At 42.1% G+C, this 15,661-nt stretch overlaps 1 protein-coding gene across 1 annotated transcript; it reads right to left on the reverse strand.

The window, feature by feature from the left end:
• Nucleotides 1–274: 274 nt before the first annotated feature.
• On the reverse strand, nt 275–14,479 carry vwa5b2 (von Willebrand factor A domain containing 5B2). The gene is made up of 23 exons (XM_026150062.1): nt 14,370–14,479; nt 13,874–14,074; nt 12,283–12,450; nt 10,724–10,930; nt 9,765–9,990; nt 9,506–9,663; nt 9,126–9,257; nt 8,914–9,038; nt 8,646–8,822; nt 8,425–8,535; nt 7,605–7,807; nt 6,571–6,685; nt 6,022–6,207; nt 5,086–5,296; nt 4,678–5,003; nt 4,112–4,349; nt 3,684–4,025; nt 3,450–3,584; nt 2,859–2,987; nt 2,730–2,780; nt 2,278–2,386; nt 1,346–1,469; nt 275–1,056 (listed from the first exon to the last, which is right to left on the reverse strand). The coding sequence occupies exons 3-23, from the start codon at nt 12,419–12,421 to the stop codon at nt 295–297; spliced, it is 4,206 nt and encodes a 1,401-aa protein (XP_026005847.1). The 5' UTR covers nt 12,422–12,450; nt 13,874–14,074; nt 14,370–14,479; the 3' UTR covers nt 275–294.
• Between the last annotated feature and the right edge of the window lie 1,182 nt (nt 14,480–15,661).

Consider the following 15,661-nt stretch of genomic DNA (forward strand, 5'->3'; position numbering starts at 1 on the left):
TTACAGTAACTGTGATTACATATTTGGTATAGTAGTATATTATACTGGCTGCAAACTAAAAGCTAGACTACAAAAAGCCCATTTAGATGATAAAGGCATATTTGTGATTGCATAAAGCACACTGATCATAAAAGGCCCCCTGGTCTATGGCATGTAGTATTAGAATGAACTTGGCACTGCCTAAGTTAATAAAACACGATTTTTCCATGTAAAGGCATTTAGAGTCACTATCGTTGGGAAATGGTGAGAATGCTAACAATCAGAGTTGGCTTGGTTTCCTCTGAGACGATTGTCTCACATATTATTTGGGTTATAACACAGCATGTTCAGCTGAATGTTCTCATCCCAGTGGCGCAGCAGCAGGAACAGCTGTCTGGCTGCTCCCTTAAGCCCTGCCATGTCCAGTCCCTCGGGCAGCTTCTGACAGCGCAGCCATGAGTCTGCTTTTGCTGCTACCAGTTCCCACTCCATAAAGTAGCCGGCACACCGGTGCTCTAGCCACGCTAGGGCCACAGCTGTGGCCCAAGTTGAGCCCTCCAGATCCTCTTGAGCCAACTGGCTGCTCCCTTGGAGGTAAGCTTGCTCAGGTGTAGAGCCTTCATATATATCTGTCTCTGACCCACGGCCACTGTCTGCTTGGCCGAGGTTCTGGTTCTGAAAGGGGCTGATGGATAACTCCAAAGAACCCTCTTCAGAGCTGGGGAGGTCAGTGGGAGAGGTGACAGGGTCTTGTTCAGAGAGGTATCTTCGGCGAAGCCTCGATTCCAAAATTAGGGGAGTATCATCTGGAGTGTGGTGGAAAGGTGGAATGGCTGGTCTGACAAAGGAGCAAGCGGAAGGAGAGAAGGTAACGTGGTGACCAGAGGGAGCACCAGGAGGTTTGGCACTAGTGGACAAGGATGGAGCACTGGGAGATGTGCAGCGTAAGGCTGGGCTGAGACTACGGCGGTGGAGACTGTATGGCGATGCTCTTTTAAGGCGGTCCAGAGGAATCTGGACACAGTCAGAGTAGATCTCAGTCAGAAGAAAAGCTCCTGATGCCAGCTGCAGACGAACCTGAGGAGTCATAACAGACATGGGTAATGAGCACACTTGAAGATGAGTGCACAGTATTACAATGCTGCAAATGCACTTTGCCTTTAACGTGGCAGTGTTTCTCTTTTGCACACTATTTGTCATAGCACGTGGTTTAACTTTCCAAAGTTCTTCTGCCTTTAAATGTTGACTGACTCCAGGAGTTTGCAGAATGAATTTGGGAGCTGATGGTATGTATTGTGTGCTGGGTAAACAAATAAAGTGGACACAACTTTAGCACTTCACTGTTTTCCATGTTGGCACAGCTCACCAGGGGCAGGTAGTCTGGAGCTTCACTTTCAGGATGTTTCTCAGTCTCGGCAGATAAGCAGTGGGACTTGACAGGCACCTGCTTTCCTGATGAAATGGAGGACCTGAGCCTGCCCAGCGGGAACCTGGAATTAAAAAAAACAAAACAGGTACGCTAAAAAAAAAAAAATTAACATTTAAAGAGAGTGCAATTTGCCAGTGGAGATGTGGGAGTTGTGCGTACACCCTTGTGGTCTGCATGTCATTATAACACTGCTGTTTCAGTGAGAACACTACCGCTAACTAAACAAAAGACAAATTACATGGATTCAGAGTGTCAGATTTAACAGGAGCCTCGCAAAAAAGAAATCCTATGAATACTTCCGTATAATCTACATCAGAATTCACTACAACAGTGAGTTTTGCAACAACTTTTGACAATTTGCAGTTAGAAACCTTTGTTGTGATGGGAGTCGCTAAAGACATGTCACGTGTAAGGGTTGTTGGGTTTGAATTAGCGTGCAGCTGCAGTGAACAGCCATATGCCTGCGTGAAAAGATGAACCCTGACCTGAACAACATTCACTGCATCAATCACGGTTAGAACCTACAGTCTGTGCTGTATGAGTTCCAGGGCCGAGTTGTTTTCACATATTTATTAACTCCTACACTTCAGTAAATGGCCCATCATTCACTCTCAGGACATTTACAGATGTGGGTAAACAGAGTGGTGATGCTGTGGCTCATTTCTTACATTTAAGTAACATGTGCACAAACCGGAGTGTATACATGAACAACTTTAAAGTAGGAGCTTTTCAAGTAACTACAGTATTTGTTTTCGTGTCTTACTTCTTAGGAGTTTTTAGCGCCTTTTAGTCCTTTCATGCTGTTTATTTTATTGCATCTTTGTCAGTCTCACACAAACTGTTAAAAGAGTTTAATATGAAAGTCTTACCTGGTGCCAAAGAAGCTCTCCATTGACTTGCTCTCTATAGATCGCTGTGAGCGAGTGCTCGGGGTGCCTGTTGCCATGGCTGTAGTGTAGTAGGAGCTGCCCCCTACACCTGGGATGACATTAAAACATTAAATTGTATTGTTTTATCAGCTCAGTGATAAAAGTGGTGTTTTCTGATTGTGCTTAAAGGCTCAGCTCATCCAGATTAAACAAAACTGATCAGAGGTATTTTACATGGATCTGGAACTAAATGAATAAAAGCAAATATGTCTGTGCGATTGGATACCAATAAAGTTAAGGAAGATTTATTTAGATGAACTGATCCTTTAAGAGCTTCTTCACAAGTTGTGTGTGTAATGGAGTCGGGGGAGAGGGGTCCTCCTTTTTCTCCTTCTCACCACAGCTTTCTCTTCACCAGAGTTTTCCCTGAGCGAACGGACAGCAGTACTTACTAGAGTCCCAGGATGTTACACTACAGGGTGAGGCAGGAGTGTCATCTCTGTCTGAGAGATACAAAGATTGTTGATGACCTAAAGTCTTGATAACAGAAATGGGTGCTGGCATCATTCGGTCGTTCTTACCTGTAGAGTTCCAGGTGTCTTCCACCTCTGCACTGTCTCCAGTGGTGTGCCGTCTGCCCAGACCTACAGAATAAGTCCTCTGCCTACGAATTCCTGACTGAAAAGCCTGCCTGTTTCCCAAATGTAGCCCTGCAGACACACACAAATAAACAGAACACAATGTGGACCCTTAAAAATATCAACTGAATCCAACAATAAATAAAAATAACATTTAAAATGGTGCTTCTGTAATTCACTTAGCACTGTTTTCCTTAAGTTAGAGAATTCAGAAGAGCTATTGATTTTCCTTCCGTCTGTCCGTCCATCCCTCCATTATCCAAATCAAGGTCAGGGGGATCAGACACAAATACAGAATTATACAGACCTGTTACTGCCAAAGTCTTTCAAGCTGCATGCTCTAAACTTGCATACACATAAAACCAGGCTTCAAAGAGAAGACAAATTCTAATGCTTGATTCCTCATAACACCAATGAGAAGATCAGGATTGTTCTTTACAGATATCTTATTATCATTGACAAGTAAACAAAACTTCGTGGATGAAAGTTGAGCTGAGAGTTTATTCTGTGTATGTGTGTTGGTGGGTGGCACACCTGTGGTTTGCACATCCATGTCAGCCAAGCCTTTGTTGGGATTGTTGTCAGTGGTGGTGAAGGCTGTGTACATACAGATGATGTTACAGTGCTTACTTGTCTGGATAGCCTTTGTACGATATCGCTTCGCTGAGCCTAAGAAGCCATCAAACAGAGGAATAGTAAGAGATGCACAGTAGTTTGGAGATAACGGCACATTAATCAGTAGGAAAAAGCAACCGGTAAACCGCCCACCATGTCCAATGTCGCTCTCTTTCTCTGCCATTTTCTCAAAGTCTCTTATAACTGAGCGAGCGGTCAGTTGGTGAATGATCTCCTGGCACGATTTCCCTCCTCTTCCTTCTTCACCTCCCCTTCCATATACCCCACTTACTTCAATGTCCTGACTCTCAGGGGTCCAGAGGTGCCCCAGGTCTACAGTGACCTCCCAGGACACAGGCCTGCCACTCAGGACACCATGAATAAGGGAACGGCACTGGCCTGGGGGAGGACTGTCAGGCGGGACAGCAGCGAAGAGATACTCTGGATCTGTGAAACTGTCCCAGTCCAGAGGGGAGGCGGGAAACAAGAGTCCATCTAAGGGGCAGAGCGAAAAATAGGATAGAAATTTTACGGGACTGAATAAATAAATATGATCCTATTTTCTTTGCAGTGAAACTTACTGGAGTCGGTGAGGCTTCTGTGGGACGCTGTCCCTCGTGGTGTTGGCTGTGTCTCCGCGTCACTTTCTTCCAGCTTCCCTCCCAGTGTTTGGTCAAAGGAGACCCTCTCCAGAGCCCTTCTCAGCCGATGCATCTCTAATTCACCCTGGGGGGACGAAAAACTTCGCGCTGCCATCGTTGAACGTGCTAGTGCTTTTTGTCTCCTACGAGACTCCTCAGCTCCATCCAGACACCCGTTCTGGTTGTAAAAGGGGGACAAGCAAAGAGAAGTAGGTTTGGGTATCATTTTGCTTTTCTCTGCAGTATGTTAAGGTCATTAGATTGAAATGTATTTGCCATGTTGCAAGAATAACTTTGCAGCAACCTCCTGTGATATACTGACTGTGTGCTTCAGCTGTGCATGACTCAAATAAGCAGTCTTTTTAATTTATATGATCTTTCTTCCAAAGGAAAGATAGAAGTTTATAGTTATATATAGTTGTTATATTTTCATGTCTTGTTTTGTCTGTGTGTTCCCAATTACTTACTAAATTCCCAAAAAAAAGTCTGTCAGTCTTTAGTCTTACTTTTTTGGTCCCGCTGTCTGGGGATTTGACTGAAAGGTCTTGCTGCCATGATGAGTCTGCCCAGCGAGACAGGGATGATCTCTGTTCTGGAGGGGGCATCTTCTCGAGGCCTTGGGGCAGAGACCCTGTATCGAGCACTGGACCAGAGCAGTGACAGCTGGAGAGAAAGCCCCCGTCAGAATTTGAGGCATGTATGTGAGAGTGGGACTGCGTTTGTAGACTTCGTTCACTGCTGAGTGAGCAGCGAGTGAGGATGTACTGCTCCTGAATGTAAGAGCTCTCCTGGATCCTCTTCCTCACATCGCTGGACCAGTCCAACTCCACACCTATAGTGGACAAAAGCCTGTTGTTAGCCACTGTGGTTTAAAGTGTGCTGGCAAATGCAAATGTTCGTGATGAGTGACCAACCTGGACTGGTGCCTGTGTCTGTGTCTTTGGCACAGGAGAACTCAGAGGATATCTCTCTAGAAATTTCCCTCAGTGCTTCCTCCAACTCAGTGCCATCTGCACATGTCACCACAGGCATGAGCTCAGAGGCAGGAGGAGGTGAAAGCTCATCGTTCGACTGGCCAAAAACTGAACCCGTAGAACCACGAAGTAAATCTTTGTAGCTCTGTTCCTGAAGCAAAAAAATAAAATGCAAAGATTACATTTAAAAAAATGGTACAGTACTGTGCAAAAATATGGGGCCAACCCTCACTTCTGCATATTTTGGTAGAAAAACTGGAAATGGCTTCAGCAATGTATTAAAATATACATGTACAAAAATACAGCTTATAAAGCAAAAAGAAAGAGTTTGAAACTCATTAGAATTCTACAAAGTCAATATTTGGTATGACGATCTTTTTTTCTCCAACATAGCCTGAACTGTCTTTGGCAGCGTTCTCATAGGTTCTCTAAGTAATCTTCAGGAATAGGTTTCCAGGTGCAAAAATAATACTTTATCCCTGCCAAACTGTGTTATCTTTGACATTTGTCATAGATTCAACTAAAGGAATGGGAACAAAGTGCCTAAAGATACAATTTAACATTTGTTCTTTGCTAAATTGTCTGTTATGTGGAGACACAAGACTGGTTCATCCATTTAGTTTGGTGTGTTATTTATGATTGAATGATTCATAGGTCAGTTATAGCTCTAAAGTTGGTCAGCTACAAGGACTGGACTAACAACGAGCGAAAAATCAGCAAATGTCCAAAGATAAACTCTGCAAGAGTTTCAGAAACCCTGGAGAACTCTTGCTCAAGAACACTGTAAAAATACAATAACATTTGACTCACTTGAAGCAACATAAACAAATAAGTGCTGACTTAATATTTTACATGGTAATGCACACAGAGTAATACCTCTGCCTTTTTTGCTTTGAAACTGGTCATGTCGTAAAGCGTGCAGTATCCTATGAGGCGGTTCCCGGGGTAGAGTGGAGGAATTTCATTGGGTGTAAGAAGAGCCTCCATGTTTTCTGGCAGATACCAGTCGATCCGTACGTCAGTCAGAACAGGTTCAAAGGCCTTCTTCAGGGGCTTGATTAACTGTTGCAGAAATGGGGAGAAGAAGTAAACGTATCAAACTAATTAAAAAAACACTTTTTCCGTGATTTGTCATAAGCTAAAAAATTGGTAAACTTAAACTTATACATGTATATCTTCAATGGCTAACAGTTGTTAAACTAACTATAAAAGCCATACTATGAAAATACTAAAGTAAAATAACTCTAAATTATACTTAAATGCTTGAGTAGTTATTACACTTTACGACTGCTAGTTGCTTTTCTCTATGCTGAAATGCTAATGTAATGCCCCAAGGTTTACATATGTATTCTTTCAAGACTTTGCTTTTAATTAATTTGCAATTCTTTTCACTCCAATAGGTGGCAGTGCTGCAGCGCTGCTGACCTTGGGCTGGAGTCTCTCCTCATCATCCAAGAACTCTGTAGTCCCTCCTGTCAGTTTGGCAACGCCCTGCAGGAGTCTCCTGCAGGCTCGTGGACCAAGGCCTAAGCCAAAGCATCTGCAAAGGTGATACAGTGTGTACATTACATTTTTATCACGTCACAAGAGAAAATTTAATTATGATATTAAATTGTGGATGATTTTCACTGTTTGTGTTATAACAGTTTATTTTTTATGTCTATTGAAGTAGCCTGAAAATAACCTAAAATGTTGCTTCTATGTCGCTTACAAATAGAAAATGTAGAGTCATCAAACAGACACTGGTGGAGATCACCAGCCATTTGGCTAGCTAAGAGTTTAAATGGCTCAGGGGACGGAATAATTGAAAAAGGCTGAGTTCTTGAGCAGCAGTCTGGCTGGGTAAATATGGAAACAGAAGCTCAAAATGATGTACAACACCTTCTCAGGTGCAGACTGCAGTGAGATGGCAATCTAATTTACACTGGGCAGAATTAGATGTTTTCCATAAGAATAAAGAAACGAACAAACGTGTTCCTAGTTTGCTAAAGGACAGCGAAAAATTACAGTGGAGAAAGTCAGTCCGACAGGCGAATACTAATAAGGCATAAATGAAGTCATTCTGCATCTGGGGAAAACCAGAGGGGCGTGACTCTTACTGCAGAGGAGAGCACTTAACGGGATTACTGGGCGGGGCTGAAAAATACTTCAAGCCTTTCTTGTCTTTCTTCCACAGAGATTTGCTCTCAGGTCTTTATGATCACTGTTTGCTTGGGTCCACGCTCTGTTTCTCTTGCTGTCCTCCCCCATATACTGTCTCTGTCATGTCATTCACCTGGTTCTGCCTCCATTCACTCTCCTTTACTTATCTCCTGCTTCCTAACCTCACTGATTTAATGGTTTATTTAATATTGCATTTTTATTAACCAGCTGTTGCAACTATTGTCAGTTTTATCTGTCTGTCATGATAGATAACTAGCTGCTCCCTCTGTACCCTCCTTCGCACATAATATCCATACCTGCCAGCACACGCGTTTCTGCGTACTAGCTCCAGCACTCTAGCTACATTGCTGATGGATCCATCTGTAATAATAAAGACCTGGCGAGGGTACGAGCGCTGCATGGGCTGTTGATAGACCCAGAAGAGCGCCCCCAGCAGGTTGGTGCCTCGCATGTCAGCTCTCATCCTCTGGACGTACTCGTAGGCCCGAGTTAGTGTGACCTGCACGCAAACACACAAGTGATTAAAGTGGGGATGCAATCAGATCCTGAGTAAAGGAGGGAGAAGCAAACAACTCCTGTCGAACCGCAGCGCCTGTGCAAACATGTTGCCAGGATAAATTTACTGTTTGTTATCAGATGCACTAATTAGCCTGTGAGGGAAGCAACAAATTAAATCAACCCTTCTCTAATAAAGACAGCACAAACAAACACACATTAGCACCTGCCTTAAAATGACCTCAGTTCACATGGTGGATAAACATAGCTGTCAGTGCAGGAGATGGAGGGACACGTCCTGCCTAAGTGAAAATGCATGAAAGGCCACCATATGGCGAGGAGAATGTGGAAAGACTGTTTGTGCTTGCAGCCCCGGGTCTGGATAAAACCTGATACTCTGCTACTAAGGCAACCCAAGAACTGACCTATTGCCTGATTAGAGAGTAGAAAACAGAACAGATAGTCCTGAACGACTGAATGACATTTTGTGTTCAGAAAAACATCATCCAAATGCTCCGTGTGTTCTCGTTTACTGGAAGGGATTCACAGATATCATGAAAAACACTGAAAATCTTTTAAAAATACCCAATTCAGGGGCAAAGCTCATTAGGTAATACTGACATCAGTGCAAAGCTTGCTGGAGGTGAACAGGGGCTTGATGGTGGTACCAAATCCCACAATGTTGAGCATTGTGCCAGAAGGTAGACTCTTGAGTGCCACCACCATGGCTTCCTGTCAGAATAAGAAAGCATATACAGGATGGAGCCAGAGTCATATACATATATATACATTCTCAAATCTGAACTTCATGTTTTATTTGCATGCTTTTGACTACTGCTCACTTTCACACGCTGGATGTTGGCGCCACTCATGCTGCCACTGCGATCAATGAGAAACAGCAGCTCCCTGGTGGCTTTGTGCACTTCCAGAGGTTCACGCAGCAAGTCGGGGCAGAAATTGAGCATCAACACAGGGCTGCACAGAATGTCTTTGTGGTATCGCTTCCTGACAAACTCCAGCTGCAGGCGAAGAAGGAAAATCAGCAATGAAAGCTTAACGTCTTGAGAAAGGTGTATTTAAATGCTTGACAGCAGGAAAAAACGAACAAACCTTTCTTTCAGGTTCTGAATCCTTGCGGGTGCATCGGATGAAATCTCGACGGGAGCAGATTTGCTGTTCATATTGGCTGAAGGAGAGCCTGCCTCTCTCTAAGATGACCAAGGGGCTGTGAGGTTCTGAGGAAGGGTTTAAAAGTCAGAATAAAAAGAAAATCACAGCAATGAAAAGTTCAGACCTTCCCAAACCACTTTGTCATCGCTCACCGCTGAGGTGCAAAATAATCTCTATGTGTCTGTCATAGGGATGCTCCTGTGCCAAGGTGATGTAGGTGGCAGAGGCACTTTGGGCACTTGGATCTGCATCTGCCCTCAGAGCGTGAGTAGGGCTCTCCAGTCCTATCAATAAAGAGAGGCAAAAAATGAAAATCAGTAAACATATTACAATGTTTTGAATGAGTTAATTTTTCTTTACAGCACACACTAGTGAAGATTAAATCTGTTTCATCGTCTGGCTGTGTTTGGACTGAGATCGCCTATGAAGCTATTCATTTTATTCAGTAATGAGATTGCCTGCTGTTCTCATATTTCATAATGGTTGAGATGAAAACCACTGAATCAGCCTTATTTGAGGAGACAGGCAGTACCAGCCAGCAGACAGGCCCCTCTGACCAGCAGCTGGAAGTTCAGCTCATAAGGTGCCAGGTTGACAGCTGGGCTGGTGAAGATGGCGTGCGCACACTGCTGCTGAGAGTGCACGATCCGATCTTGTTTTCCTGAGGTGGCACCAAAACAACTGGTCGCCCTACAAAAACAAGAAAAAAAGGCGCACAATGGGAAGTTTTTTAGGAAAATAATATGAAAGAAGTGGGGGGAAAAAATCAGGAGTCCACGTCTGATAAATACCCAGTTTCATCAGACTTCCCTCCACTTTCACTCTTGCTTGGAGTCATTTTCCCAGTGACAAGCGGGGTAAGGAGTGTGGGGTAGACGATCCGAATGGCTCCGTTTTCTAATGTGGGAAGTTCTAGTGTCGTGCTTATGATGATCGACACTATATCCATGGGGCCAATGACTCCGGTGCCCACGATGAAAGTGGTTCTCTCCAGGTCCTCATCCAGGATCAGATGTCCTAAAGCCCAAAATACAATGTTGTGTTAGAACCTTATGTTAAATTTTCAAGACTGTCTGCGACATCATTAATAAATATGAAAATACATGTAGATGAATGTGAAAAGAGCACATGATTGAAAACCTAGCACACAAACACACATTAATTGCTGGTATTTACTCAGAATAATCCATCACCATCAGCTGAATTAAATAAACTGTTCTGTGGTCTGCAGTTAAGTAGATATGTTTCTACTAAGTGAATGCCGTTACAACATTAGGCAGGGATCCAGATCAGATGGCCTTCCTCATCTGACACAGAACGGACTTACCGTACTGAAGCCACATTATTACTGCAGCATCAGTACACAAATGTTTTGCAGTTATATAAAACATTTTTATTATAAGCTAAAAGCCGATTTTATTGCTTTAGTGTCATGCAGCATCAGCATCAGTATCAAGGGCTTTTCAAACTAAATATATGCATTTCACAAGTGTAAAGATGGCTTTTTCAGATAGCCCTCTCTATGTCTGCGCTAGACTGTCTGCAAGGAGAGAAGCAATGAATCATGTCTGCAGCAGTATCCATAAATAATATTATATATATATCATTTATAATATTATATATATTTAAATGCAAGCTGGTATAACTCTAATGTTTATTCCTTACAATTCTGAAATTGTATCAGAGAAAAATGTAACAACTTCAACATAATATTTTTGCCTTCACGGCATTCTTCCATCCTCCCCCTCACCGTTGGTGCATTGCATGTCTAGACTGGGGCTCCCACAGCAGCCCCACTCCAGGCCATTCCCTTCAAGACCAACTCCAGGGCAGCAATCCAAACAGCAGTCCTTTAACTTTCCTCGGCTTTGGATCTGGACCCCAACCAACCGGCCTGCGATCACGGCTTCAAAGCCCACCACAACCTCCTTTTCACCGAGAGGGTATATGAACACACCTGGATGAAGGTTACAGACACACAAGCTGCTAAGACACATAAAACTGAAACAGGCTTTTGCTAAAGAAATGTTCATAAGTAAAATAAGTACAGTAGATATTTCTAAGATCGGGGGATCTGGAGCCAGTTGCATACCTTAAGTTCTCTTCTTAGGTAAGACATAATATGGAAAACCTTAATACGTTTCTTTTGTCAGGATACTAGTTTAGCTCGCTGGGTTGAATAGGTGACTGAGCTGTTGTAGGGTTTATGGAAGAGCCTGGGTTCAAATCTACCCTTGAGATTGGTCACTGCGTGTCTTTCTCCCAGCTTTCCTTAACCAAATTTCCTTCAAAGAACAAGATATTTTTTCACTGAAAGATATTTTTCAGCAGTAAAATAAACAACAATTGCTTTGCTTTTTACCTTACATTTTGTGCTAAGTTTACTCTGTCGTAAAGGAATGAATCCAACAAACACATTTGTTTTTTTTTAATTTCCTCACTTATTGTAATAAATCTGGCTATACTGTTAAGTTAGAGTCAGGGCTATAGGTCTTTTCTTCTTCTTACTTGGTAAGTTAGGTCTTTTGTGCATCACTTTGACTGGCTGTAAGGTATTCATTAAGTAGAAGATAAGCAGAAAATCTTACTTGAATAAATGGTAAATGGTAAATGGCCTGTATTTATATAGCGCTTTACTAGTCCCTAAGGACCCCAAAGCGCTTTACATATCCAGTCATCCACCCATTCACACACTGGTGATGGCAAGCTACATTGTAGCCACAGCCACCCTGGGGCGCACTGACAGAGGCGAGCATCAAGGGCTTTTAATAAAGTAAACACTTCAAGGAAAACTTAGGGAGAAGACTTAAAGTTGTTTTGTGCCATCAGCTCCTGCTGCGCTGCCTTCATGGCATATAATGTGTAAGACAGTGGCAGCTTTTTGAACAAATTTAATAGGGGCAAAGCAAATACTATGTTTAGTCTTCTGGAACATTCATACAGGGGCTCCTGATTATTAAAGGAAGTAAAAAACTTGTCAGTTATTCTGAATATACAGAAAATTAATAGACATACTACTATTGTATGTTTGCTTGTTTATTTCATCGAATGGCCAGTTTTGGTCATGTTGGTTTTAGATGTCTTTGATAATGATAAAGTACAAATAAACATGAAAGAGATTTGTTGATTTTTACTCTTCATCTTTACTTCAAAGTATCTGGTGTTCCTCACGGGCCAAGTCTTGTCCCACTCCCAATTTTAATCTGGGATTATCATTATCCTTTGCACTCAAAAACTCTTTTTCTTGTGTCTCGTGGTATATTATAATATCACAGTTTAGCTACACTAAACTTGGCAGTTAGTACTCACCTTCTACAGATTCTATGTCAGCGTTGGCATAGGTAAGGTGCGCAGTGATGCCCATGGAGCAACCATTAGCACAAGATTTGATGCAGGAGGCTTTGAGTAGCAGTGGTTTCCATGTAGAGCGGTTTCTCAGCCCCACCATCTTTTCTGTAAAATTAAGCCTCTGCCCTGCTGGTTGGATCAAAACACAGGTACACAAATGGCCAGCACAGACAGGAAGGGGAACATGTGAGTGTGCATTTAAATTCTCTCATTTTCTATTCAGAGCACAATTACAATGATCCTTGTAAACCAGACCTGATTTTTGCTGCTCAAATTAACACTAAACAAAAACAGATAAGTTCCCAATTTTATGTGTATACACAACGTAGGCCATATATTTCTTGTTTATATGTGCAGGCATATCAGTTATTGGCCATCTAACATCCTATCGTGTCTCCTCAAGCTCGTAGCAACCAACTGTGATAGCTGGAGTATAACAGGCTTGGTTAATCATTAACACTGCAGGTCAGCACTTGCTCCATTATGCATCATGCCTAGCATTTGCAATTAGCTGCTAATCTCTATGCAAAGCCACATGTTCTTAAAACTGCAGTGCCATACTTACTTCAGTCTTTTCTAACTGCAGGAAGAAATAATACAGTATTAAAACTTGTTAAGATATGTCCTAATTTTCATGTATGTAATTAAAACTGTACTCAATAAGTCTTCATGACTGATCACTTCATAACTGTAAGTGCAACAGGTGCTGAAACCTATGTATAGCTTACTTAGTGAGTGGTAGGGTGAACTAAACTCTGTGTGTGTGTATGTACGTGTGTTTGAGTATGCACACATGGGTGCATTTGTGTGCGTGCATCTGTGTGTGTGTGTGTGTGTGTGTGTGTGTGTTTGCTGTGTTCAAGGTAATGGTCTTTTCACATCTACCTTTCTAACAAGATCAACAGCCTCCATCTGGCTACTGTGCTCTCAGTGCATAACAAGCAAATAAATGCCTGGTTTGTCAAAGTAGGGCAAAGTAATACTGCTAGAACACACGTGAAAGGAAAAGTACAACAGCGGCCCTCTTTGGGCTATTCAGAACAAGATCTCTGACAAAGCTAATGAATAATCTTGATAGAAGATCTGTTTAGGTTTATTGCTGACAAAAAAAGTAAGACACAGATAATGACATCTTTACACAGTAAGTGTGTGCATGTGTGCATGCATATAATACATATTGTAGAATAAAGATGAAAATTATGTATGCATGTACATATTAACCTTCAAGAGTTGTTCCTGAAACAAGTATGTATATATATATATATATTTATATATATATGAAATATGAAAACAAATACTGCAACATATCCTGTAACATATTCAGGTGCATGAAAAGTTGTCATGGCACCCACTATTCAAACTGTATGCATTAAAAGTAGACTGAAATCTTAGAAAGTGATGATCCTGTGTTTGTTTGCCAAGACTTAATCAAGCAGTCCGGTGTTTGCAGTAGCAGAGGTGGTTGCGAATTGGCTCTGGGCAACACTGCAGTCTCCTCATGACAGTTACAATCCCCAGATAACAAGCAAAATAATCGTCCAGGAACACTTACTGTGCTGTGTCTGCTAATTTGCCTCTCTGTCCAGTCCCTGCATCACTCCGCCACCACATCTGCTTGCGGGTTTCCCAAGTGATACGTTAGGAGTTTTCCTGTTAACAGATACTGCTTTCTGCTCTCCCTCCCTCCCTCTCTGTCTCTCTCGCTCCCTCCTTCTGTCTCTCCTTGCCTCTGTCCATAAATCCAGCAGTTGCCCTATAAAGAAAGTCAAGTCACAAAGCACTGTCACAAATGCATATTCATTAATGAACAACAAATATGGTACAAAGCTAATAGCTGATAAAAACATCTTCATGTACAACTGATTATTTGGCCCGTTCATGCATCTACTGTAGCTACATAAAGTCTGTACAAATGTGTTTTCATTGCCTGGCAACGCATTAAAATGACTCTTTCAGATTAACAACAGGTCTCACTGCTGCTATCAATCACCAGCATGCATCTCCACACGAACCCACATTTCCTGTTATGTGAAATGTCATTTGCTTACCTGCTTTGACCTGAGCCAAGGGGATGATCGGAAACTATGATCGGGAACCTGATGTTGAGGCAAAAGCTCAGATCGGTAAGTGAGGCAGAGCCTGCTTTTCATCCAGACAATTGGCCGTGATGGTAGCAGCACCATAATTCATGGCTAATGGTTTGGCTAGGGAGAGAAGGGGGGGGGGGGGGGGGGGTGATGTGTTCTGCCTCTCCCAACAGGTCAGTCAGAAGCAGCAGTAGGCATGGGGAGGTGACACCAAGGAAGGAACAGGTTTTTGTCCTCCAGTCTACATTTCAGTGGGTCTAACACTGCAAAGAATTAAAAAATTAATTCAATCTGTCATCTGAGACCATGGTTTGAAATATAAATTTTACAGAATTTTAAAAAGTATTAAAAATGTGTTAAAAGAGCATCACAGTTGGGTTCATATCTAGTTAGACAGTGAAAGCAGTAAAAGTTCTGGAGTTTTGAATTTGACAGAAACTCTAGCTATGCAAATTAAGCTCATTGTTATATAAGTATGAGAGGCGCCTTCATGAATGTAAAGAGGTTTTAGTTCAGGATGCAAACCTGTAACTCAAGAACAGAAAGGCCTGATTGAACTGCCAGGTGAAAATGGATGAACTTTAACTAAAAATAATGGGAAGAGTGTGCAGAGGGAAAGAATGACTGCAAATGGAACTGGGTCACTAATGTTCACTAATGATGCAAATTCTAATATTCATGAAACTAAATTTAGGGCATTAATCGCTGATCAGATTCAGTCAACTGCTGCAAAAGTGATAGTGTGGCGCCACACAACACAGGGGGATAGTGACAAACTGAACCAGGGGCTTCTTTAAGCAAAGAAATGTAACAATCTTAAAGCTTGTACGTCTTTTACTGTTTGCGAAACTGTAAGCAGAGAGACTCACTAACAAGCAGCAAAAAACAGCTGCAGAAAAGGCCTGGCAGAGCGTCACAAAAAAAAATGCTGATTAAAGAAACTTAAAAAATGAAAACATTTCTGTCACTGCTAAACTTAATGTCATATATGTAAGCAGATATATAGATAGAACATTTTGCAAGACAAGTAACTGTATTCGTTTTATTGATTATTTGTTTATTTGCTTAGTTTTATCCACTACTTTTTGGCAGTTCAATGTGGTACAGGTGTAAGTGTGTGTGTGTGTGTGTGTGTGTGTGTGTGTGTGTGTGTGTGTGTGTGTGTGTGTGTGTGTGTGTGTGTGTGTGTGTGTGTGTATGAGACAGAAAAGCAGATACATACAAAGAGAAAGGAAGCAGGTAAGGTCAGCATA

Source organism: Astatotilapia calliptera, chromosome 18 (genome assembly GCF_900246225.1).
Source record: "Astatotilapia calliptera chromosome 18, fAstCal1.2, whole genome shotgun sequence".
NCBI lineage: Eukaryota > Metazoa > Chordata > Actinopteri > Cichliformes > Cichlidae > Astatotilapia > Astatotilapia calliptera.